The 25158-nt window shown below is 38.7% G+C and overlaps 1 protein-coding gene across 1 annotated transcript; it reads left to right on the plus strand.

Annotated features, from left to right (window-relative positions):
* Positions 1 to 22768: 22768 nt before the first annotated feature.
* On the plus strand, positions 22769 to 25154 carry LOC149006943 (protein RICE SALT SENSITIVE 3-like). Its single transcript, XM_089165310.1, has 7 exons — positions 22769 to 22970; positions 23114 to 23167; positions 23293 to 23469; positions 23584 to 23689; positions 23818 to 23859; positions 23968 to 24024; positions 24122 to 25154. The coding sequence occupies exons 1-7, from the start codon at positions 22834 to 22836 to the stop codon at positions 24659 to 24661; spliced, it is 1113 nt and encodes a 370-aa protein (XP_089021436.1). The 5' UTR covers positions 22769 to 22833; the 3' UTR covers positions 24662 to 25154.
* Positions 25155 to 25158: the final 4 nt, after the last annotated feature.

Below are 25158 nucleotides of genomic sequence, written 5' to 3' on the forward strand. Positions count from 1 at the left end.
TTTTGACTGCAGGGGTGCTAACAGCTGGTTTGATCAGTTTCAGACTAGGAAACTCTCACTTGGGTCAGAAGTTAATGAGAGCTCGTGTCGTTGCCCAAGGAGCCACAGTTGCCTTGATGGTTGGCACTGCTTACTACTATGGGGAGAAAATGTAATGATTTTCTGAAAACGGATTCATATGTATAAACTGCTTTTCGCTGAAGTTGTTCTTCTCTTTATTAGTACCATAGGAATCATTTTCCTTTTTGTTGAGAGAAAAAAGATGCTTCTATGTGAAAACTCTTGGTCCCAATGTTACAACTTATCTTAAAGAAGCAGAAGTATTATTCATGATGAGGTTCAATGCCCAATTTTTTTATTTTTGAAAATAGAAGCTCATTAATTTGTTTGAAGGGATACTCACAGAATATCATTGAAGATACCAGTAAAAATTTTGCGTCCCAGATATTGCCACGTGAGGCATGAATAAATTGAAACAGATGAGGTCCTCAAGGATGTGATGTAGAACTTGGGCTGGACCCAAGCAGCTTCAAATGGGTCAACTGGACCAGGTCAAATCAGCCCGGCTGGTCTTCTTGAAGGACCAAAAGAGGCCAAAGTACTGTTCATATGAACAGTATGAGAACCCTTTTTTGCTGGAATGTTATTTAAAGATCTTGTGGGTCCAAGAGTAGATCATGTGAAGATCTTTCATGAAGATTGAAGACTAATGCCTAAAGACCTTTTTAGAAGTTGCTAAATATTTTATTTCCATATTTTTTTAATTCTCTTAGTTACTAAAATAAAAATAAAAAGGATGTTTCTAATTTTGTTGTTGCTGAGAATCTTAGCTAAATAACTTATCAAAGTTATTTGTATTTTCTAAATTAGCAGTTTCTTGTTTTTTCTTGAAGAGTCTATGCTTTATATGTACGTAGTTCGTTGTTCTTCTTAGTCATACACAGATTTTAATGAATTGCTTAGTTGAAGGTTGGCTTTGAGTTTATCTTCTTGAAAGCTAAAAACCTAAGGCTGAAGGAGCCTTGCTCTTGAGAGCTAAATCCACCTATCCCCATTCTTTCTTGTCTCTTTGTTCTCATTTTTGTTTATTTATTTATTTATTTCTAATTCTCTGGATTGTGGGTTTAATCAGGGCTAAGTCATCTTTAATCCTAGATTTACACTAGGATAGTTGCTGAATTAGAGCAGATTTGGTCCTCTCTTTTTTTTAATACTCTGATTTGCTTATCAATTTTATTTTATAGGGATGTGTTTAACCGAAGTACCTGTTTCAAACCAGTCATTGCTTTCAGATGCTGTATCCTTCCTCCCCCCCCCCCCCAAAAAAAAAAAAAAAAAAAAAAAACCATGCAATTGAAGTGTAGAAGGCGGAGTTGTTGTTGTATTATATTATTTTGTGGTTTATTCTCAGTTTTACTGGGACTGGCTTCTGGATGCTATGTATTATTCCTTTGTTTGCTAGAAAGAGGACAAACATTATCAAGGCATCGATGTCCTCCTGGACCTGTAGCAATCTTGGCTAGGTAAGGTAGAACAGGTTCAGCTAAGGAACAATTAACAGTAGGATCATTACGAGTTGCTGAAGGTCATCAATAATAGAAGCAATTTAAAGTTAGAAGGTAAACACCAAAACAGAGGGTGACAAGTATTAGGTAATCCAGCTAGTGCCTAGCGGTTTGGTGTCTAACTTGGATTGAATGTGGCAAGGACTGAATAGGTCTTGTGCTCCAAATCTTAGCCAATCCTGATGGCTAATGACTGAGTTATGAAGGGAATCCCAAAATAGAAGGTCAAGTGAGAACTTGCAAACCAATGTAAATCAAGTGGAGCTCCTGATGATCCAAACCAGTCCTCAGAATCTCTGTCAGATCAGAATTCTTCTCAGAGAAATTATAGAGCATAGTTGCAGGAGAAAACCAAGGTTAGAGCAGATCCACAGGGTGTAGAAGGCTTCTCTTTGATTGATTGCTGCAGCTGCAATCTTTGGCTTTATTGGTTTTGGCTCCCTTCTGATCTCCAAGAGGATCTCAACGGCAGCTTGTAGCTGTATCAGGCGCAGTAACAAAACAGGGAATCAATTAGGTCAAAGGAAGGAGAGAAGAGAAGATAGAAGAGAAAAGTGGGGAGAGGAATGGCTACCACAGCTATTCAGAAGGTGAATCGCTCAAAATTGATGGTGAGCATGACTAAAATTCTATTATTCAGAATTTTGTTCCTTGGCACAATGGTCGGTGGACCACAGTTGTAGGTTATGGCCTGAGGTCAAGGTATCAAAACATTCTCTCAGCAAAAATGGTTGGGGAAATGTTGCGTGGGAAAAAGGCACCCTTGCCCCTGGGGAACTCTACCTGTTTGGAAGCTTTCAGCACTAGGTCGCCCTTTTTTGAATTATGTTACATCCTTATGGGGCTTGGAAATAGCCTTGGTATTTTAGCCAACAACCAACCTAGTCTCGGTGTCTTGATTATGTCTTGACCAGTCCATTATCCGTAGAGCTTTACCCAAACTAAGGTTCCAACCAAATTTCGGATTCTAGCTGGTCAAAATCTTGACCTTCACCAAAATCTTTATCCTTGCCAATACCATAGAGTGTTGTGTGCTGGTTTATACTTAGAACTGAAATTGGTCAAGAGGTGAAACCAAGATGGTGTTATGCACAAACAGAACATACACACCAGTAACACCACACTACCCCCGGTCAAAATTTTGATGGTAGTGCAACTCCCTCATAGTAGAACCATGTGTACTGCTCTGAAGTGTGGACAGTGCCAATTCTGTACCCAATTGTGGTTTTATATCTGTACCTCATCATAAACCATGACTTCCATATGGTGAGTTAAACATGTCTACAGCTTAAAGAAGCACCTGAAAAGCATAATGTCAATAGTCAAAGAAGTACTTACGTGATGTGAACTCATGCTCAATGACGCTCCTCATAAGTGCACCTGAAAGCATAACGTTGATAGCTCAAACAAGCACTTGTGTGATCTTAACTCATGCTCAGTGACAATATGCTCCTCATAAGCACGCCACTATCATGTGAATTGGGTTAGTGGTCATGCTTGCCGCCCTAGATACAGTAATTTGCCCCAGAACCATGATGCTGTCTTCCAGAGTTATTCCTCCATGCTGACTATTGGACTTCTCGTAGCGTCACTGGCATCAGAACTGCTACGGTCCTTGTTCTTGTAGCTGTGATGGTAATATAGTACTTATTTGAGTTATCAAAACAGTGGTGAAACAAAACCTCTTCGCAAGAGAATAAATTCCAGATTTGGGAAGATTATCAACATGCAGAATTAGATAGTAAAATAAGACATACTAAACTTGATATGTTAGCTGTGACCTCATGAGAAACAATATAAGTTAGAGACTGAATTGTAAATTCACAGTATGAACAATTCTGCAGGTCAAAATTATAGTAAACTGAAAAATTTGTGAATCTAATGTCAATCAGATAATTAGATGTGACCAATAAGAAAAATAATGTTAACCACCAAAAAGATTTGTTAGTGGATGAACATACTGGTCAACTGCCTGGGCAATCTGTTTGACTAAATTAGCCTCTGAAACATGTCTGACTCGTTTTCAGATCTCTGACCACTAAGCATATCATATCTTCCTTGTTTGGACTCCAGTTAATCCAAGTCCTCTTTTGTTGGAAAGCTGACTTCAGGGACTTCCTTTCTCATGTTTATACTTCCCCATGAAGTTATTGCTGCTGCCGCACTCTTTGCTTTCCTGCACCACCTAACAAGCTAAAATATGTTGTCACTATGGGTAGGTTATTCCAAAGAAGGTTGCCTACAATGAGAACACATCAACATGCTAAATACTCTTATCTTTTGGACTTCACATTTTCAACAATGTCCCTCTCTTGAATTGTAAGCAACTTTTAAACACATCAGAATTACCAATTACTATCTTCAACAATCAACACTAACTCTCTTCTTTTTCTTTTTCTTTCTTTCTTACTTCTCCCACTCTTCTCCCCCTTTGACAGTTATGGCAGAGGCCTTTTCAAAATAGCTCAATACATCTTAATACTGATTTTTTAGACTTGTTCCGGACCAAGAAAAAGATGAGTGTTCCCTTTTCTCGCATTGTTCCAAAGCCATTACTCCTGCTACCGCAGCTATCTCTTCTTCTCCTTAGAACCTTCTGTTGCCATCAGAACAACATCTTTGTTACGTTGGCTTGAACAAATCCATCCTCAGGTGCCTCTCTCTCCCCCTCGATAATGGCCTTGACCCATTCTTCTCCTCTTCCTCATGTCTTCTGTTCTGCTTTCTGTGCCTCTACTTCCTTATCTGATTTTCGGATTTCACCTAGTGGTGAACTTAGGAAGACCCAGTGCGCGAGTTTGAGATTAGGTTATTGAGAGGTTTCCTAGCAGCTTGTCCAGCTTGTCCTAATACATAATCCAAAGGACTAAAACTTCTGTATACAGTACTTTGACTTGCTTTTGGTTGCAGAATGTGATTTTTTTCTTAGAGAGTTGATTTGGTGAGGCCTTTCAAAATTCTGAATTTCCTGCAGTTCAATTCATTAAATTATGTTTCAAGTAGGGGAAATTTTCTTCAGTGTTATTGGCTATTGAATCCTTGAGTTCCCTGAATCATTTTGGAGTTGCATAAACTTCCCTGTCCTCCCCTTTGCTCAGTGGTTCCGCAATCAGGTATATCCCAATACTGAACTAAATTGAACCAAAACTCTAATGTCCTCTGAGTTCTATGGTGACCAACCGACTGATATAGAGACCAGTTAGTTTTTAAAAAATCAACAACCGGTTCCTGCATCAACCCAACATGTTTGATCCAGTCTCAACCAAATTAAAATTTACTGATGCTGACCGTTTTACACCCTAGGCATTGGGAATTCTCTTTGCTGGGATGGAGGAGTATACTGTATTCAGGCTTCCCATATCCTTTGACTTTTGGGGTAGAATCTCTTCAATTCTGCTTATCCACAAACAAAAAATAGAGCTGTGAATTTCTTGTGTAGACTTCATATACATTTGTTAGGGGGGCCTTTATTTTTTGGAAGAAAACAGAGACTCAAGTAAACAGCTGGAAGAAAGCAAGGGGAAGGAATTTAATTATAGATCCTTGAATGTTGTAAACTTGTTTGAGCAGTGAATGCTAACTGTAATTATGGTGGGACACGAATTGGCCCAAAGGTCAGAAGAGTGTAGTGCTAGCTTTGAAATCTGGAAGTTCATATTTTTTTGGTCAAGGAAGGAAGAAGGAAGTTTAGAATCTTGTCTTTGCAGAATCTAGTGCACCAGATACTGGTTTCACTTTCACCTACCATTTTGGGATATCTACCATTATTAAGCATTGGTTTCCGAAATGACTGAACCCACCTATGAGCTTGTGTAGCTGAAGTCAGCAGTAATGGTTTATTTTTCCATATTGACTGCTGTATTTATTTATTTTTTTTTTTTTGGGCCAACATATTGACTGCTGTTTGAACCATGAGAAAGAACAGAGTTTGTTACTTGAGATTTTCATGTTTAATAAACAGTCTGCTCTCAAGAAGACCTTTGGTGAAACCGTGAAAGTAAAGCCTTTAGAATGGTTTATTGCAGATTCTATGTCAGCTAGTAGTTATAACATCATTCATGATATTTTCAGTTGCTGCATCAGATTTTCGGGAAACTATTTCAGAATTCACTTCTTTTTCTTTTTCTTTTTTAATTATTAAACATCGGCTCCAGTTTGGAACTTTTTTGAGAACTTCAGGTTACTGTCTCTAACCATTTGATTTACTTTATGCAATCATTTAGTATGGTGTCCAATGGTTGACGTCTAGATATTCTTTCGGGTGTGCATTGGAGTGGATGATTTGTATATTAATTATTAAGGATGTTCGAGGAGCCTTTATGAGAGAGAATTTGGATGAAGGAAGCCCAATCGTGCATTTGTGGTGGATCTCATGGATTAGATGCTCCATCATACTTTTGATAGTAATCGAAAGTCGGAACAAACAAGAATCTTCTATTGAGGTGGAGTCGTAGGTGAGAAAGTGAAACTAGAAAATTAGAGAAGAAGAAAAGAGGAGAGAATGAGAAAAGAAGAGAAGATGCAAGGGGTAGAGTCTGCTTCAATAGTCTGCATCTCTACCCTAGGAGCTTTATTTATAGATGAGAATTACAATTGTAATCAGTTACTAATTTGAGTATATTCCAAAAATAAAACACTGCCTCTCTAAGTTTCTAAAAAAAAACTCTCAAAAAGGAAAGAAAATATAAACTAAAGCTATTAGAGAATTAGTAACTTTCTAATTATATAAAGCACACAACACTTTCTAAATCTATAACTACTTTTCTTCCAAAACAGAATTTTTATTTTTTATTTATTTATTTTTAGATAACTTGTGCAATGAGAAACCACGACTTTCTCTCCAAATCACCGATAGGCCACCGGAACACCCCCCCTCAAGCTGGAGAGTATTGATCACGAACTCCCAACTTGCGGCATCCTTCTACAAGGTTGGACCAACTAAAGACTTAGTGAAGGTGTCTCCAACTTGTTCAGCAAAAGTAACATGTGGTGTAGCTAACTCCTCGTATGACTATGTCCCGGACAAAATGCAAATTCACTTCCACGTGTTTGGTTCTCTCATGAAACACAAGATTACTAGCATTATAGATGCCTGCTTGATTATCACAAAACATCTTAAACGGTTCTTCAACTTCAATCCCTATTTCTTTCATGAAAGACTCAACGCAAAAAAATTCAGATACTGTATGAGCCATAGCACAATACTCAGCTTCAGCACTAGATCAAGCCACTGTAATTTGCTTCTCACTCTTCCAAGTAACCAAATTCCCTCCAAGGATAGTACAATAACCAGAAGTTGACCTCCGATCATCTCACGATCTTGCCAAATCAGCATTTGAATAAACACAACTTTAAATGAGCTTTTTTTTTTTGGTACACAAGCCCTTTTTCTGGAGCCTTTTTTAAATATTGTAAGATATGCAACACAACATCCCAGTGAGGCTTCTTAGGTGAATGCATGAACTAGCTAACAACACCTACAGCATATGACAAATGTGGACCCTAACCGTCTATACCTCTATGGATTCATCAAATCCTCTCCTTCATCCTTAGTGAGCTTGAGATGAGGGTCTATGGGGGTATCAACAAGTTTACACCCAAGCATACCAGTTTCGGTCAACAAGTCCAGCCCATACTTGCGCTGAGAAAGACTGATCCCATGACTACTTCGAAGAATTGCAACACCAAGAAAATATTGCAAATGCCCCAAATTCTTTATCTGGAACCTTGCACTCAAAAACTTCTTAGCCTAATCAATGCCCGCATTAGCACTTCCAAAAGCAATTATGCCATCCACATAAACAATTAGTACCACACCAGACTTTGTCTTTCTTACGAAGACAAAATGATCCGAAGAACATTGGGAAAATCCTACTTCAAATAGTATAGAACTGAATTTTTCAAACCATGTTGTTGGTGACTGTTTCAACCCATAGATGAACTTGTGAAGTTGACACACTTTGGTAGAATTCCCCCCAAGCAACAAACCCAGGAGGTTACTCCATATACACTTCTTGAACCAAGTTCCCATATAGAAAAGCAATTTTTACTCTAACTAATGAAAATGTCATTCTAAATTAGCTGCTAAGGACAACAAAATATGCATAGAATTTAAACAAGCTACAGGAGAGAAGTTCCAAAGAAATCCACACCATTAGTCTAAGTATACCCCTTTGTAACTAGTCGCGCTTTAAGGCGCTTTCAGGAACCATCAGCCTTAACCTCGAATACCCAACGACATTTCACAAGATCTTACCTAGAGGCACCCACAAGAGTCCAAGTATCCTTAGAGTATAGGGTCTCAATTTCAAATTCCATAGCAGCTTTCCAACCCGAATCAGAGAGAGCCTCAAAGTATGTAGATGGAACAGGAATAGAAGATAGAGATGTGGTAAGGGTACAATACTGATCCGACAAGTGAAAAGTAGTAACATATTGAGAAATAAGATATATCACATTAAAACATCGGGAACAAGAACACTTACCTTTCCTTAAAGCAATGGGAAGCTTTTCAGGATTATCAGACGGTGGAGGAGGATCTATAGAAGAAGTGATATCGACGGGTGTACCATTTAACTATTTTTGTTTCTTCTGCCAATGATAGACTTGCATTGATGGAAAATGAATTGGCACCTCTTCCAGGCTAGGAAATACAATGGGTTCCTCAGGGTTTCATAGTTTGGTTCTTCCTTAGGCATCTCAAAAGGAAATGGTACTACCACAAGGAAGGTCAAACCTATCATCTTCAGACAATTGATTAGGGTCATAATGCGGTGTATCTTCAAAAAAGGTAACATCTAGTGTGATGAATTGACATTTGGTTAAGCGATCAAAAACTTTATATCCATGTTGGTATAGAGAATAACTTTAAAAGAAATGCACTTATGAGCTTTGGCTGAAAACTTATCCTTTGGTTGGGGTAAAAAAATAAGCATAACATACATAGCAAAAAACTTTAGGTGAGACAACAAACAGAGGTAAACCCGAAAACACAACTTGAAACGGTATTTCATTTTGAAACTTTGAAGATGGCATTCTATTTATTAAAGTACAAGATGTAAGGACAGCATCACACCAATATTGCTTAGGTACCCTCGTATAGAACATAAGGGACCTTGCTACTTTTGACAAGTGCCTTCCGCTTGGCTACACCATTTTGTTGGGGTGTATGTGGACAACTAGATTGATGAAGAATGCCTTTAGAAGAACATAGATCAGAAATCGCATTTTTCACATATTCCAAAGCATTATCAATATGAAAAATCTTGACAAATGTACTAAATTGAGTAGAAACTTCAGGAAAAAAATATTTTATAATTTTTAAAACTTCACTTCGATCCTTCATTTAAAATAACCAGGTAAATCTAGAGAAGTCATCTACAAAAATGATAAAATACTGAAAACCAAAATGATTAGGGATACAACTGGGTCCCCAAACATCCGAATGTACTAAAGAAAATAAACTTGTACTTCGAGGTTCAATCTAGTGGGAAAACTTGTCCTATAATGTTTACCTAACTCACATACCTCACACTTTATTGACTTAATATCCTCACAATCAGGAACAACCAACCTTAAAGCTTACTAGGAGAAAGGTGTCCCAAACGATAGTGCCTGTCCAATAGGGACACTGTGTATCCTTTTGCCACAAAAGTGTCAAAATCAATGAGATAGTGAAGTCTATCTTTCTCAATTCCTCCACCAATCCTCCTTCTGGTCCGAAGATCTTGAAATTCAAAAAAAAGACAGGAAAAACTAGGGGTGCAAATTCGGCCCTGACCCACCCTAAGCCCGCCCTGAGCCTGAATAGGGCTTGGGCTAAAGATTTTGGCCCTAAGGGCGGGTTAGGGCCAAAATATTCTGGCCCTGAACTAGGGCCAAGGGCGGGCCTGGGATTACTCTCTGGCCCGCCCAGCCCGTCCCTGATTTTTGGCCCTCACCCAAGGCCCTGATCTTGGCCTTGACCCAAGCCTTGATTTTGGCCCTGATCTTGGCCCTGATTTTGGCCCTAATCTTGGCCCTGACCCAAGCCCTGATTTTGGCCCTGATCCTAGCCCTGATTTGAGTCTAAAGACTGTGGACCCTCCACCCACATGGAGAGGAATTAATTGTAATACATATGGGTGGATACTTGACACGTGTCAAATTTTAGAAACATGATCATGTTTTGTAGAAAATTAATAAAAATAAATTATAACTTCATTACCAATGTAATAAGCATCTATTTGATTTTGGCCCTGATCCTGACCCTAATTTGATTTTCATACTAACATTGATATGAGTCTTGATTTTGACAGTTAGTCACTTTGATCATATTAGACTATCAATTCACTTTTTATATTATTTTTAAGGTAATTTTTATTTTTTCCAACAAAGTCATTTTTAGTTCAATAAAATATTGATTTTGTTTGTTGACTAAGGTGAGATAATATATTATAAATAATAAAAACTATTACATAAAGAATTAATATCTAACAAATCTATACCCCAACTTCTCATCATGAATATCTAACAAATCTATTGTGATATTTCAAAAATTTTTATTAAAAACATATAGCTATGTTTGTAACTAAAACATCATTTTCTTTAACTATGAAAAAAATACATTTTTTTTTGAATACTATATTATCGTCGATTTACTCGTTAACAAGGTTTTGAATATGAATTTTTTTGTATTGAATAAAGATATCAATTTATTGAACAATTGTGAATGAAAACATACCTACCTACGACTTAAGTTCTTGACTTTGAAGATAAAATTTTCATTTATCAAATTCCTTTTGAATTCTAAATCTCTGATGTTTCTAAGTTTACAAAAAGAGTTTGTGTGACATTCTCTATAATTGACTTGACTTTCAAATATGCCTAAATTTAATTACAATTCTTCTCTCTACTTATTCTATTTCATGAATAATTTTAACTCTTTGCTGTTGGAGAAAAACCAAAAGAAAAAACAGAATAAAAGAGAGAGAGTGAAACTTGGGGGAAAGACAAATTGAAAATTTGGAATGAAGTTTGACCATTGTCTTAGAAGTTAGAAATTAATTGAGAATTGAGATAAATCTTTTTCTTTTTCCCTTTCGAGCTTACATATAATAACCATAAATTTGGATTTCTCTACTTCTCTAAAATCTAAATGAGTATAAATAGTTAAATACATATTGAATATAAGTTTTGGATTACTTGTTGACATCTTTACTATTTTATTTTCCAGAACTGAGTTTGAAATTTAAGAATTTAATTACTTTAATATGTATTTTAATTACTACCTGTCCTACATTTGATATTTACGACCAAAGATATGGCCAATTAAAGCTAGGGACAAGGCCAATTAGGGCCTGGGCCAATCAGGGTCGGGGACAAGGTCAACCCGGCCCAATTAGGGCCAATTAGGGCGGGAATGGGCTTGGCTTGGCCCTGTAGGGCTTAGGGCCAGGGACAATAATCATTGGCCCTGAACTAGGGCCAGGGCGGGAATGGGCTCAAATTATACCATATAGGGCTGGGCTTGAGATTGCAAAAGCCCGGCCCAGCCCGGCCCAGTTGCAGCCCTAGGAAAAACAGCACAAGACAATGTAAGTCTCTAGTAATACGAATGACATAAATAAGATTTACTGGAAACTATGGAACATATAATAAGATGAAAGGTTTAAGTGTGGTAAGGGGGATACACTCCCGTTGCCAACAGCGGAAGACTAACAATATGAGTAGGGTTAGAAAAATTTGAAAACATCGATGAAATACTTGACATATGTTCAGATGTCCTAGAGTCTACAATCAAGGAATCTGAAGCATAAGACTTAGTAGATAACTTGTTTGGGCAAGATTGGTGGTGGATGTGTTTTGACTCTGCTCTAACTATTGTAGGCGCTTTAGGGTTTGATTGAGGTCAACACTAGGAGACGAGGAACTTGTAGACGCCACGTTATGCTTAAGTAGATAACCTGTTTGGGCAAGATTGGTGGTGGATGTGTTTTGACTCTGCTCTAACTATTGTAGGCGCTTTAGGGTTTGATTGAGGTCAACACTAGGAGATGAAGAACTTGTAGATGCCACCGGAGCCAATACAGATGAGTTGTCATTGGTGTTCTGCCCAGCAGATGTTGTCATATTAACATAATTTTTTGCCCACTCTGGCTGGTTATGTTTGTCCCAACAATTTTCTTCTGTGTGATTTTGCTTGCCACATTAAGAGCACACCTGATTTCCCCTGGATAAATTTGGAGGGGGAGGTCGACTTCCTCCCCTTTGTCTGCCTAGACCAATGCCTCTTCCTCGGGAGGTATAAGAGCCACGGCCACTTCCTGCTACTGTTGCTGAATTCTCCTTGTTTCCTTGTGTACTCTTTTGTCCACTAATACGTAACAACCTGTAGAAAGCATCACTCAAGGTAGGTACAGTTTCAGATGTTAAAATTTAACTTTTACTTGTCAAAAATTCTGGATCCAAAACAGCCAAGAATTTGGAAACATAGAATTCAGGCCATTGTGTCTTTAAAGTCTCCAGATTAGTAGTAAGAGACTGATGTTGTTGCAGTTCCTCAACTAGTCCTTCAAATCCACTATAATATTCCATCAATGAACGTCCATTCTAAGAGTAATTGAGCATCCAATCATACAGATCATAAACTTGCAAAATATTTTTTTCTTGACCAAAGGAATCGCGTAAGTCCTCTTATATATGCTTAGATGTTTCATAAAACATAATGTTATTTGTAATAGGAGAATCAATGTTATTCCAAGTCCATACCTTGATTACAACATTTTCGCGAGTCCACCTTTCATGTGCAGAAACAGCGGTTGTATCCTTCGAATCAACTTCAAGACAATCTTCTTTTAAGTACTTTGATTTTCCTTGGGCATGAATAAATGCATACATCGCCTTTGCCCAAAGAAAATAATTTTTGGCTCCTTTCAACTTGATACTTGTAATTTGGAAGGGCATACCTTCCTTGGTCAAAGTCTTTGAAGGATCAGCCATGAGGAAAGCTTAGAAGATCTAATTTTCTTAGATTTTCATTCTTGTAACATTACAACTACGGTTGGAGTGTAAGGCTGCTGTTGCCACACACGAACCACAAAAAGAACACCAAGAGATGGTGAATTAACCACGACCTTAGTAGGAAGGCTCTGATGCCATGAAACAAACTAAAATCTCCTACTGAGGTGTAGTTGTAGGTGAGAAAGTGATACCAGAAAATTAAAGAAGTAGAAAAGAGAAGACACAAGTGGTAGAGACTACTTCAATAGCTTGTGTCTCTACCCTAAGAGCTTTATTTATACATGAGAATTACAGCTCTAATCAGTTACTAATTTGAGTACTTTCCAAAAATAAAACACTGCCTCTTTAAGTTTCTAGAAACAACTCTCAAAAAGGAAAGAAAATATAAACTAAAGCATTAGAGAATTAGTAACTTTCTAATTCTATAAAGCACACAATACTTTCTAAGTCTGTAACTACCTTTATTCTGAAACAGAATTTTCTACTTCTGAGATAACTTGTGCATCAAGAAACCACAACTTGCTCTCCAAGTCACCAACAAGCCACCGTAACATTGACGAATGTGGATAGAATGATAATTAGTTGTTTGTGATGGGTTGCGTTGCAGAAAAGTATGAACTAGGACTTTTGAGGACAGCTGGGACTAGGCTTGCAAAGAGTATATGCCTCCTCCCTAAGCTTCTGTGTGTTACGGGGGATGACAGCAACTATTTTTATCAGGTAACATGCACAAAAGTAGCTTATGGTTCATGGAAATCTCAGTCCCTGTCTCAAGTATGATGTTGAATAGAGATTATTGGAGGGCAAGGATCCATGTAGCTGATCCCATTTAATTGGGATTATGAGCTGATATCTTTACATAAAAGGTAGGTTGCTCCAGATTGTCTTGTAAACGCTACACTGGTCAATATTGACAGCCATTTCACCTTCGGAACCTCAGATGAGGAAATGATCACATTGCTGCATACTGGACAAGGAGTTGAGCTTGGTGGTACGGTGGTGGAGTGAGCAATCATGCTCAAATCTATGTCCTATTCTTTAAGGTATACTTTTAGTGGTCTAGGTAGAATTGGACCACCCTTCAATACTTTGCTATGGTCATAAAGGATGTATCACTTTATGCCTTTATGAAGTTGTCATAGAGGCATGCATGCTCTCAGGCAGATAGATATCTACCAGTTCTTCTCCAGCATCTTCCCTTTTGGATGAAGTTGGTGAAGTATCTTTCCATGGCTGGAGGAGGTGATACTGGGGGAAAATAAAGAAATCTGGGAGAAGTTCCTGAATTGGATACTAATCATGAAGCACTTTGCGGGGTCATTCTTTTCCAACTTTTGTTGATTGATTGGTGCATCAGTAGCAGTTTCAGATCAATTGAGTACTTAACAGATGCCTCCCTAGATTTGTGCTGTATAATCCAAATGAAGATCTTATAGCAATTTTGTGTTTAGTTGTTGTTAGAAGGACAAAATTGGAACAAACTAGAGCCATCTAAGTTAGCTACAGGCGCTAACTCACGATGGGAAAGGGGGGCAAATCTGAGTGTCCTATATTGAATTAGTTTAGGAGTTCTATTCCTATTTGAGTTTTGTAGGATGATTCCTATTGTGAATCCTACTGTAAACAGCTTATAAATAAGAGATTTGTTAAGAAGGGCTCACGGTTCCATCAAAGCCTCCATAGTAAAATCAGGTTCTCTTCTCTCCTTCAGTCGTCTCCTTATTTTTATTTTATTCTCAAAAGTTCAATGGTCAATGGATAAGCTCAGGACTACTCCCCAGTCCCCACATGGGGATCATGGTTTCAAAACTGTGTAGGAGATTTAATTTTTTTTTGGGGGGGGTGGCGGGGGGGTGGGGGTGTGAATAAACTGTGTAGGAGATTCTGGCCCAGTTTGTGCATTTGGTCCCATGTTGAATTGTCTTCATGCATTCTGTTGTCTGCCAGCTAAATGTACTGTTGGCAACCTACTTAGGATACCCAATTCTTAAGGCTGATCCATTATTTTTGAAAGGGTATTACTTGAATTAAAGGAAGAGCATAGTAGCTATTTTCCAAAAGAGAGGAAAGACAACTGAATAGTTTTGGGGAAGGGATGATTGATGTTCAAGGTCCATTTGTGTTGCAGATTTGATGCGCTTGCCATTACATGGGCATCCATGCGCTTGTGGCTAGGTTGCCACATGGTTCGATATGGAGATGTTTTCTATTTCATCCTATAGCGGTAGGTTAATAAGACCAATATGATTTGGTATAATGATCTGAAAATTGTTTAACTGGTCAAATCTATTGCAAAACAAGGACCCTTGAAAAAATTCAAGGGAAAATGCAGTGTTCATTGCATACCACTCACTGGGGCCTTTCTAGGTTATTGCAAGATAACATTTCTGATTTCATCATTTGCCTGAATGCTTGCCCGAAGATTAGACACATATTAAAAGGTGTTATGCTCATGAATTACCCTGCCTAGGCAGTGATAAGCTTCCGTATAGATTGTCACGATACTTAGGTTTTCTACTGGATGCAGTTTGTACAACTTGTTGCTTGTCCCTGCCTCCACTTGATGTAATTTCTCGCACTACTTCAATCTGTGGTGTTTAAAGTTCAGTCTTTCAGCATCATTCTGCCATATTAAAGTGTGTTATGCTCATGAATTACCCTGAATACCTGAGCTTGGTGACTTATGTATCTAGGCAGTGATAAGCTTCCGTATAGATTGTCACGATACTTAAGTTTTCTACTGGATGCAGTTTGTACAACTTGTTGCTTGTCCCTGCCTCCACTTGATGTAATTTCTCGCACTACTTTAATCTGTGGTGTTTAAATTTCAGTCTTTCAGCATCTTTCTGCCGTATTAAAAGGTGTTATGCTCATGAATTACCCTGCATACCTGACCTTGGTGCCTAATGTATCTAGGCAGTGATAAGCTTCCGTATAGATTGTCACGATACTTGGGTTTTCTCCCGGATGCAGTTTGTACAACTTGTTGCTTGTCCCTTGCCTCCACTTGATGTAATTTCTCCACTACTTCAATATGTGGTGTTAAAAGTTCAGTCTTTCAGCGTCATTCTGCCATGTGTGGACATTTTGTCTTTCTAAAGATGTGGAAAAAGTAATGTATTCCACATGAACGCATTTTAATTGTGGATTAGCTTGGTAGACTTGATTGTAAGGAGTTTGCAGAACTACATGGAATTTCTTCTTGGATAAAATGACCTCATGGGATGTAATTTCATTTGTGATAATGAAAAGGCGCACAATGTTAATAGTCTAACGTGAACTTTATATTTGGTGGTTTGATGTTCTGTGAAGTCGAATTGTAGCAAGTGGAGGTATGATGGCTTGGAATAGAATTGTGAAAATATGCAGAACCCTGCAGGTGTGATTTGCTTTGCTTTCTAGAAACTTGAAGGGGAAAAGAGGGTGAAATGCCGAAGATGAAGATGGTTGAGCTTGGAAGATGATATTTGTGATACACCAATCAAAACTTGCCATGTAGCACATCATTATGGAAGATGTAGAAAGTGACATGTCAAGGAAGCAGAAGGTGCTCCGCTAGGAGTCCACTAGAAGGTTGAAGTGAAGTACAACGGTTACCATACCAATTAGAATTGAACAGTGAAATAAAGGAAGGTCACAAAGTGGAGCCTTTTTTCAGGCCACTAAAGTTTGAGGAATCAACTTGCTTATTTGTAACAGTGATGGGCTAAACAGTAGGTGCTGATGCTCCAGACAATCTACTAGATAACCAATCTCTCTCACAAGTAACAGTTATGTACGATGTACGTGGCAGTGCCTAACAAAATTTTGCAGACTGGAATGAGTACAAGAGTAGAATCATTTCTAAGTATTCAGAACCTTATTGTGGAACCGGTTTCCTGCCCAACAATGGGTTTAAGGTAACCCACCATCTTCGTCTGTGTGTTTTGATTTATTGTATTTAATCCCAATCCATCTTTCTATCTTCTTTAGAGCAGAGCTGTAGGGTTGTCTGTGTCCTGGATGAATTTGGGAATTTTACATTACATTATTTATGAATGTGTACTTCCTGGGGTCCCATTGATCAATTAGTCCATATAATTGAATACATCTTACCACCAGCAGGCTTCCTAATTCCTTGCCACATTTTAAAGCTTTTCTGCATCTGATTGCTACACAACGTAGGCAAGTTGTTTTGAATGATAAGCATAATAGATTCGATTCTTTGTTATTTGCAGGCTATGGGTCCATCAAAGAGTGTGACCCTACCTATACCATTAGCAGTTAAAGTTGCTTAGGTCATTGAAATTGCAGTGCAGATGCATGGCTATCTTTACATAATTAGGCCAAGAGGTGAAAACATAAATGCTGCAAGCACCACAATTCAAAGATTCTAGTGGCTGGCTCGTGTATAATGTGCATATAAGATTGGGGGTGGTTTTCCTTGCACTAGCCCACTTATTGTCATGTCTTGTTGTAGCACTTTAGTAGGTGGATCTGATCTGTTGGAGGGGAACAGGAAGGTAATAGTGAATTGATAGTGCCGTGTAGGCATGGAAGATCACCATTGGTGCCACAAATTTCCTACTGAACAATGACCATCTCACCTACCAGCTAGGTCACATCCCTTTTGTAAAGAGGCCAAAATCAGTACTTGAGTTGGGCATGAAATTAGGGATACACAAGGAGAGATGGGAAATGAAAAGAAGATGCCCATTTGCATGAGAATTGATTAATCAAAGAACTTGAAAGAGGTCTCCCTTGAGGATGCAGTGTCTTTATCTGTATCCAGCAGAGGTATAAAGCACAAAATTAAGGCAAAAGGAGTTATGCACGGCCATGGTTTCTGAGGTTGGGGGGATAAGATGTATTACCAAATACCATGTACGTACATGACCCAAGTATGATTTGGGGGGAGGGAAAAGTGGGGCCTCTGGTCATGAAAGGAGGAAAAGCTGTACACCCTTTGGGTGATCAACTGTCCCTATCCCCTCCACTGCAACCCAAGTATCTCACTGAAGCTGTCCCCACACTCCAAAGCTTAGATGCCTATTCAATCTGTATGTGATTGCACAGGTCACTTTCAATTTTGCAGAGTTAAATGATAGCATCAACAAAGCCCAACAATGTCTCTTCATCATTTCTCTTTGCATTCATTGCCAGCTAGGGAACTTGAATCCCCTTCTCTCAACTTTCTCTCTTAAACATCAAGACCATCTAGATATCTCATGCTTAGCCAGGATTAATTCCATAACTAGAGACTAAGGCAGTGTTTGGTATAGTTTTTCCTTTTGATTTGAGTGTTTGATGTAATTTATACCACCTGTTTCTATTTTTCTTTGAAAACCATTTCATTAGTTTTTTGCTGTGGGTTTTAAAAGGCATGTGCTACTAATGTTTATGCATGAGGTTAAAATGGTAAAATTGCATTCTTTTATAAAACCCTTCTTCTTACCCTCCATATTTCTCTATAAGCTCTTTACACCTCAAACGAATCATTCCAGTCATGATTTAGGAAGCCTCAAAAGCGTAGAATCTGGGTTGAACTTTCCTCAATCTTGTGGTTTATTTGGTTAGCAATATGTGCTTTAGTTTGCTACAATTACTCAACCAGTCGAAAAAATTTCTGAAAAGATCTCTTATTTGGCCATAAGCAAAGAGCAATTCATAGCTGATGTAAGTTGTAAGGGCAGTTAAATATGGAATGGAAATCATCTTGATCTGCAAGCAGAACCTGGAGAATTCGCTGAGGGGTCCAAGCACCAATCATTCAATAAATAAAGAATGGATTTAGAAAGAAATGGTAGATTTAGAATGATATGGTTCAAGCTCAAGTCAAGGAGTCCTGCCTGATTCCCGAGCATAATGGGAGTGAGAAAGAGAAGCCCAAACCAAAGGCTGAACAAACTGACGCCTATTCAGCTCTTATTGGTGAAGTTCTAGCCTTCTTGGACGAAATGTATTTCACATTTTAACCTACCAAACATATATTTTTTAGTATGAAATGTATTTCACCTATTAGTTTCCAAACGAATTTTGCCTTTTATCTCAAAATGATTTTTTGAATTGATTATTAAAGAATAAGTAAAAATCATACCAAACACTGCCTTTAAGTGGCTCTTCTGCAAGCTAATGCATGTAACTATGCTTAATGGGTTTTCCTGGTGCTTCCGTTTCTGTTTGTTGGCATGCAACCTGGGAATTTACTGATCTCAAGGATGAAAATTAGACCCAAAAAAAAAATCTCAAGGATGAATTGAGTTAACACCTCTCTCTCTCTCTCTCTCTCATAAATTTTCTTGAACTTTTTACCCATCATGTTGCTATTTCCGAAGTGTTTCTATTTTAAAATTTGTATTCACAGTAACAAAACGAAACTGTACTTTGGTACAAGATATGCATGATAGTTAGTACTGCTGCAAAACGTCAGGGGTTTTGCCGGAGTCTCCTTGTAAGAATTGGTCTTGGTTTGGTTTATTTGGGATAAATTGTGGAAGTACTGTTTTGAAACTGGAACATGACCTGTTTGCATATAGATCGACTGCGTTTAGATTTTGGGGAAAACCCACCTTGATTAACTCATTATTAACATCAGATATATTTGGTTTAATCATCTAAGACAGATTTCTGATGATCATGGTTTTCTTTGATGAAAATCACCAGATGGGTCTGGTCTGGTCTGGTGGACCTCCCATGGGTAATTGAAAAGATACGGTGGATGTTGATGTGCCAGATGCTCCCTTCTTTGTCGGCGGATATGGTTTATCCTTGCTTTTGAGATGTAAAAGCTTGGTATCTCTGCTTTCTCAATGGAAGAAGGTGAGGTAGGTGTGAATGTTGTGTGAGACTTTGTGAAGTGAAAGTTATGGGTTAATTGAAATTCCCCAAGAAAGCTTTGTTTTACAGCAAAGAAAAGTAGCAAGAGATGACCAACTTTTTTTTTGCTGGAAACAGGTGCAGAAGCTTTTGTAGCCCAAGATTGTGACCACCAAGGCTCTTCACGTGATGCTTCGGAGTTTTTCTCAGTGGAGGAAGTTGCAACAGGCAGTGTTTCCAAGAATTGACCCAACCTCACTTCAATTTATATCAGAAAAAGAAAGGGGGAAAAAGACCTTCCCCTCTCTCTCTCTTTCTGAAACTGAATTTTCATTTTTAATGCAGATGGTGTTAGGTGGATTAGGCTTGAAGATCTTCAAATTCTTAATTATCTTTCTGGGTGGGTTTTGCTTCAAATGTTCAAAAAGAAAGAGGGAATCTCCATAAAGTGAGAGCAAGGGCATAACATGAAGCTTCCTGAACTGGGTTCAGGTTTGCGTTTCTCTTATCAGCTACCCAAATAGAATCTTTCTTTATGAAGATCTTGTTGACCCAATAACTCTCATACACAAGCATGTATGTATACATACGCGTTGAGACTCATGAGCCATTTACTTCCATTTGAAGCCTAATAATTTAAAAGGTGTGCTGTTGCGCATTTGCAACTGTACCTTCAAGGCTTGTTTCATGGTATCCAGCTCCCACAAACTGGCCCAGCTCCACTAAGATTTCTAGTATAGGCAGATGGCCAAGAAGAGAGAACATGATTAAAATTGCCAAATATTCCTACTGCCCAATACCCCATTACACCCTTATCCTGTCTCCTTCATATTTTTCTCTTCCTTGTCGGTTAAACAGAATCTCTCTCTCTCTCTCTCTCTCTCTCCCTCCTGCATGTCTTTCCACAAGATGGACCATTTAATGAAGTTCAAAACACGCATGAAGGGTGAGAACTGGAGAGTGGAGGAACTTTAAATTGAACCAGCAGAACCCACTTATGGATACGTTCATGGGGTTGCCGTATTAGTGGTGATGACTTGATCATGTACCCATGCATGTCTCAGAGTCAAGTTAAAGAGGATAATTTTGAGGTTTTGGCTGGTAAAAGGATTCATATATCAAACCTAATAAGAATGTATGGTTCCATTTCAGGTTCTTTACACCCATGGTGAAGAGAGTACCTTATCTTCATCTGATCTGAGCTTCAGATTGGACCAGGAACAACAAGGATAGCAGAAATAACTTGGAAATATTGTGAAAAGCTCTAGTAGTTACCTCTCAAAGGAAAGCAGATTTTTGAGAGCTTTAGGACATTAATGATAACCCATCTGACCACTTAGATTAGAGTGGAAAAGAATAACTGAGATCAATGAAAAACATGGAAGTGAGAATTAATGATAACCCTAAAATTCAGTGGTTCTAGTTTGACTCATTGGGCACCAGATTCAAACACATTCAAAAATATATTATGTAAGCACACATTTCTGACTCTACTACTACTGTTATTAGGTGGGCATGATCATGAATATAATCATGCAGCCCATATGATTTTTTCACTTCCATTTCACCATTTTAAGCTTGAGATTTACATCTGATATAGGCCAAGAAGTGGTTGAGCAAAGCTTCCAGTTGGTGGTAGAGGAAAAGGATGGGCAGTTCATACCTCCTGTTGCCCTTACCCACCCCACCACAAGAGTCCAGCACTCATCTTGTGCCATCCATCCTTCCCATACCTACTTCTCCAATTTGATCACAACTCGAACACAATTTTTATGTGATTCCTCCACTTCCATGTTCCAGAAACCCTTGTAGTCAATAAATCCAGACATCGAGGTTGCCCGGCCAACATGCCTCTGAATTTGCCTACATCACTATTTCACTCTGTCCCCAACACTACTGTTTCTCCCTGTGGCATATTAATGCAGATTACATACAGTGATCTTATATTTAGTAATCTCTCTCTTTCTCTTTCTCTTTCACATACTCTGTATGTGTGTCTGTGGCTAGAAGCCAAAGATCAAAATTATTAAGACAGCAACTTCTGCCATTGTCAATAGATGGAGACAAAAGGCTGGGTAATATTGTAAATTTAGATTGATGAGTTTTCTCTCCACATAAATGCTTTTTTTTCTTCTGCACGCATTCTAGGGTCGTTTTCTTCTTGATGAATGGTCAAACATAGACTAATTGTCTGACAATTTCCCTTGGTGGGCAGTAGGAGAGATGAAAGCTCCATCTCAGCCTCTCTCTCTCTCTCTCTCTCTCCCTGTGTGTGAAAGCGAAAGCTCCCATTTCGGTTATCATGAAATTGCGTGAGAAAGAGAGAGAGAGAGAAAGAGAGTTCTCCCTTCTCTCGTCATTTTCTAGAATGGGAGAGGCATCTGTCTTGCATTCATCTTTCTCCTCTACTCACCTTTCTCCTCTACTCACCGGGCTCTGAATGTTACTACAGTACCCAAAAAGTATGAAATCCTGCATGAATACGTACGGTCTTGTAAACCTGTAAGGTATTGCACTATTCATAGAAATCATGACAAGAGAACGAAGAATAATAAATTTTGGACCAGCTACCACCATTATTTATCCCTTTTTAATCTCAAACTATCTAGTCAGTAACCAGAGAAGCAAATCCTTGGATCCTCGACAACCCACATATTGCACTTCTTGATGCTCAACAACTCAAATGTCACACCTAACTATCCCATCATAGGTTGGTTTTAGGCAGTCAAAGCAGATACCTTAATTGATCCACAAAATTTAGAAACAAAAAAAATAGTACAGTGATGAGCATCACTTTGATACAGTTTCAATGTTCAGAAAAAATGGAGGACAAATCTGAGTTTTATTTCAATCTTCTGGCTAACTGGGAGCAGTCAATTGGTGGGCCAGTACTCTTTCATGGCTTAGTTAGCTAATGAGGTAACCAGAACCCTTTGATCAGTTATACATGGCTCTGAAATCTATGGTTGATGCACATATCATATGGCTATCCTTCAGAGTTTTCTGGGATGGAATGAGCAGTATTACTCAGTGTTGTCAGGAATGGTACTGATCAGTGTACCCATGCTATGGACGGTGTACATATGTAGATTGGAGAGAGAGAGAGGATCTACTGATTCTACTCAGTAATGTATTTTCTATCTTCTGGTCATACTAGTAATATCAATAATTGGGATAAGAAAAGAGGAAAAGAAGATGATCAGTTCTGAATGGTGGGGTATTTGTAAGAGAGACAGCTGGAAATCCGGAGAAAATTGTAGACCCCTTCATATGAATTTTCTTCAATTTTCAAATCATAATTTCTACTGTTTCTAGACGCGCTCACACAGAGAGGAAAAGGGGGAGAGAGAGAGGTATAAATGTGAGCATTCTTAGAAGGGTTGCCTCACAATCGGAGGGTAGGAAGCTGGGTGATTCCTACTTTTAGGGATAGAAAGAAAAGAGAGTAAGAGACACTAATCTGAAAAGGTTGATGGAGCAACAGCTGAACCCATTAGCTGCTACGCAACTCCTTCAACAAACTTTGAGAAGCTTGTGTATTCATGAAAACTCTCAATGGGTTTATGCTGTTTTCTGGAGGATCTTGCCTAGAAATTACCCACCACCAAAGTGAGGGAGAAAGAAACCTACTAAAACTTCTGATATATGTGAAATAAGAACCCAAATATTTGCTTTTTGTGTAGATATATGGAAGATAATACTTATATTTATTTGTTTATTTTAGCTAATATCAACTTTGATGCTTCTTACAGATGGGATATGCCAGGAGGAGCATATGATAGATCAAGAGGAAACAGGAGAAACTGGTATTTATATTTCTTCTAGTTCTGCGTTAAGCATAAGATAAGAGCCCTTGTATATATCAAGTGTCTTTCACAACTGAAGCTATATTGCACCAACTTTGATACTTACTATGGTTGATATATACTAGGATACTAGTTTGGGAAGATGGGTTCTGCAATTTTGCAGCTTCAACGGCCGAGATTGAGCCTGGTGATTCCTCCGGTTCATCAGTATATGCCAATAACTATGAATTCCAACAGCTCAGAGGCCTGCAACCTGAGCTTTTCTTCAAGATGTCCCATGAAATCTACAACTATGGAGAAGGGTATGTGTGAACTATCAATTTCGTGTATATGATTCTTCTCCGTCAAGCTCTTCAAGGGATGCTTTCATGTGTGTGTATATATCAGCTGAACTGAAGGTTCTTTAATGTGCACAGTTTGATTGGGAAAGTAGCTGCAGATCACAGCCATAAGTGGGTGTTCAAGGAGCAAAATGATCAAGATACCAACTTGTTGTCTGCATGGCATAACCAAGCAGACTCGGTAAATGCCTGAATCATATTCACGCATGTTTTCAATTGTTACAAAGTTCATTTTGTCTGATCAAGGCCCTGCAAAACTGACTTCCTTTTCCCCCTCTCTTTCTTGTACTTTTGCTTTCAAAACTTCAGTATCCAAGGACGTGGGAAGCTCAATTCCAATGTGGAATTAAGGTTCACAAGTGAACTCCTTTCCTTCCTCTCTAACTCTCTTTGCCTGCTACCCTAAATTTGAATATTTTTCCTTGCATTGATTTGCCTGCTTCTCATATAATCCTGCAGACCATTGCTTTAATTGCAGTCAGAGAAGGGGTTGTTCAATTAGGATCACTTCACAAGGTCTCTCTCTCTCTCTTACACACACACACATACACACACAAAGCTCAATCATCATCAGTGGCTAACACTTCTATCTTGTGTTGTCAATGCATTCAAGGTGATGGAAGACCTGAACTACGTTGTTCTACTGCGAAAGAAGTTCAGTTATCTCGAGAGCATTCCCGGTGTCCTCCTACCACATCCATCATCTTCAGCATTCCCCTTCAAGGTTGAGGGATGCAGTGCAGTAGAAGCTTGGCCACCCAATGCAGCATTTGCATCGCCGGCAACAACAATGGAGTACTACAATCAGTATGGTCCGCCAACAAAGATCACTCCATCCATGAGCAGCCTTGAAGCACTACTCTCAAAGCTCCCATCTGTTGTACCTTCAACATCACCATCCTCCTCTGGATACTGTGTGTTAACACCAGAACAGCTATTATCATTACACCAGCCATCATCATCCTCATCTCAATACTGTGACTCAGCTCCTCCACAGCTTCTATCCTCCCAACAGCCATTAGAATTCATAGAAACACAGAAGTTGGCCAAGGAAGAGGTCGACGAGGAATACGGACGAGGGAAAGAGATAAGCAAGAGTAGCAGCCCTTCTTCGTCATCATATTATCACCATTATTCTCAACATAATCCTTAACGCCAGCAACTTATGATTCTAAATTTAGCTTCATTGTGTTTCTCTTTAGCTTAAAACATGGTGAACCTCATAGTGTTATGTCTTGTAGCATGTTATTAGTACTCGCTGGATTCACTCTGACCTGCTCATCTAAGCGATAAAACAGGAGCTCTGCAAGGTCATGTTAGCAATAACACTGCTGTTTAAGAATCTAGGGTTATGAGTAGCACCATTGAAGGGCTGAGGAAGGGATTGTAAGAATGATGTCATCACAGGTAAGCCAAACACCAAAAATTTTCTTTCTTCTCTCCACATAATTCTTATCTCGTTGTTGCATTGGCCGGGAACACCTTGAGTGATCTCTACCATGTTTTGGGTCATTTTCTCCACAACAGCACTGAAGAAGAAGCAGTGATGTAAAGAAAACAACTCTCTGACTTTAGGTGAAAGGATAGGCTTGTGGGGTTCCACAAGGACATATAATGGGGAGACAAGCATGTTTCATTTTCCTTTTGTTT

This window comes from Hakea prostrata, chromosome 8 (genome assembly GCF_041222555.1).
Source record: "Hakea prostrata isolate BN-2017 chromosome 8, UWA_Hpros_2, whole genome shotgun sequence".
Taxonomy (NCBI): Eukaryota; Viridiplantae; Streptophyta; class Magnoliopsida; order Proteales; family Proteaceae; genus Hakea; species Hakea prostrata.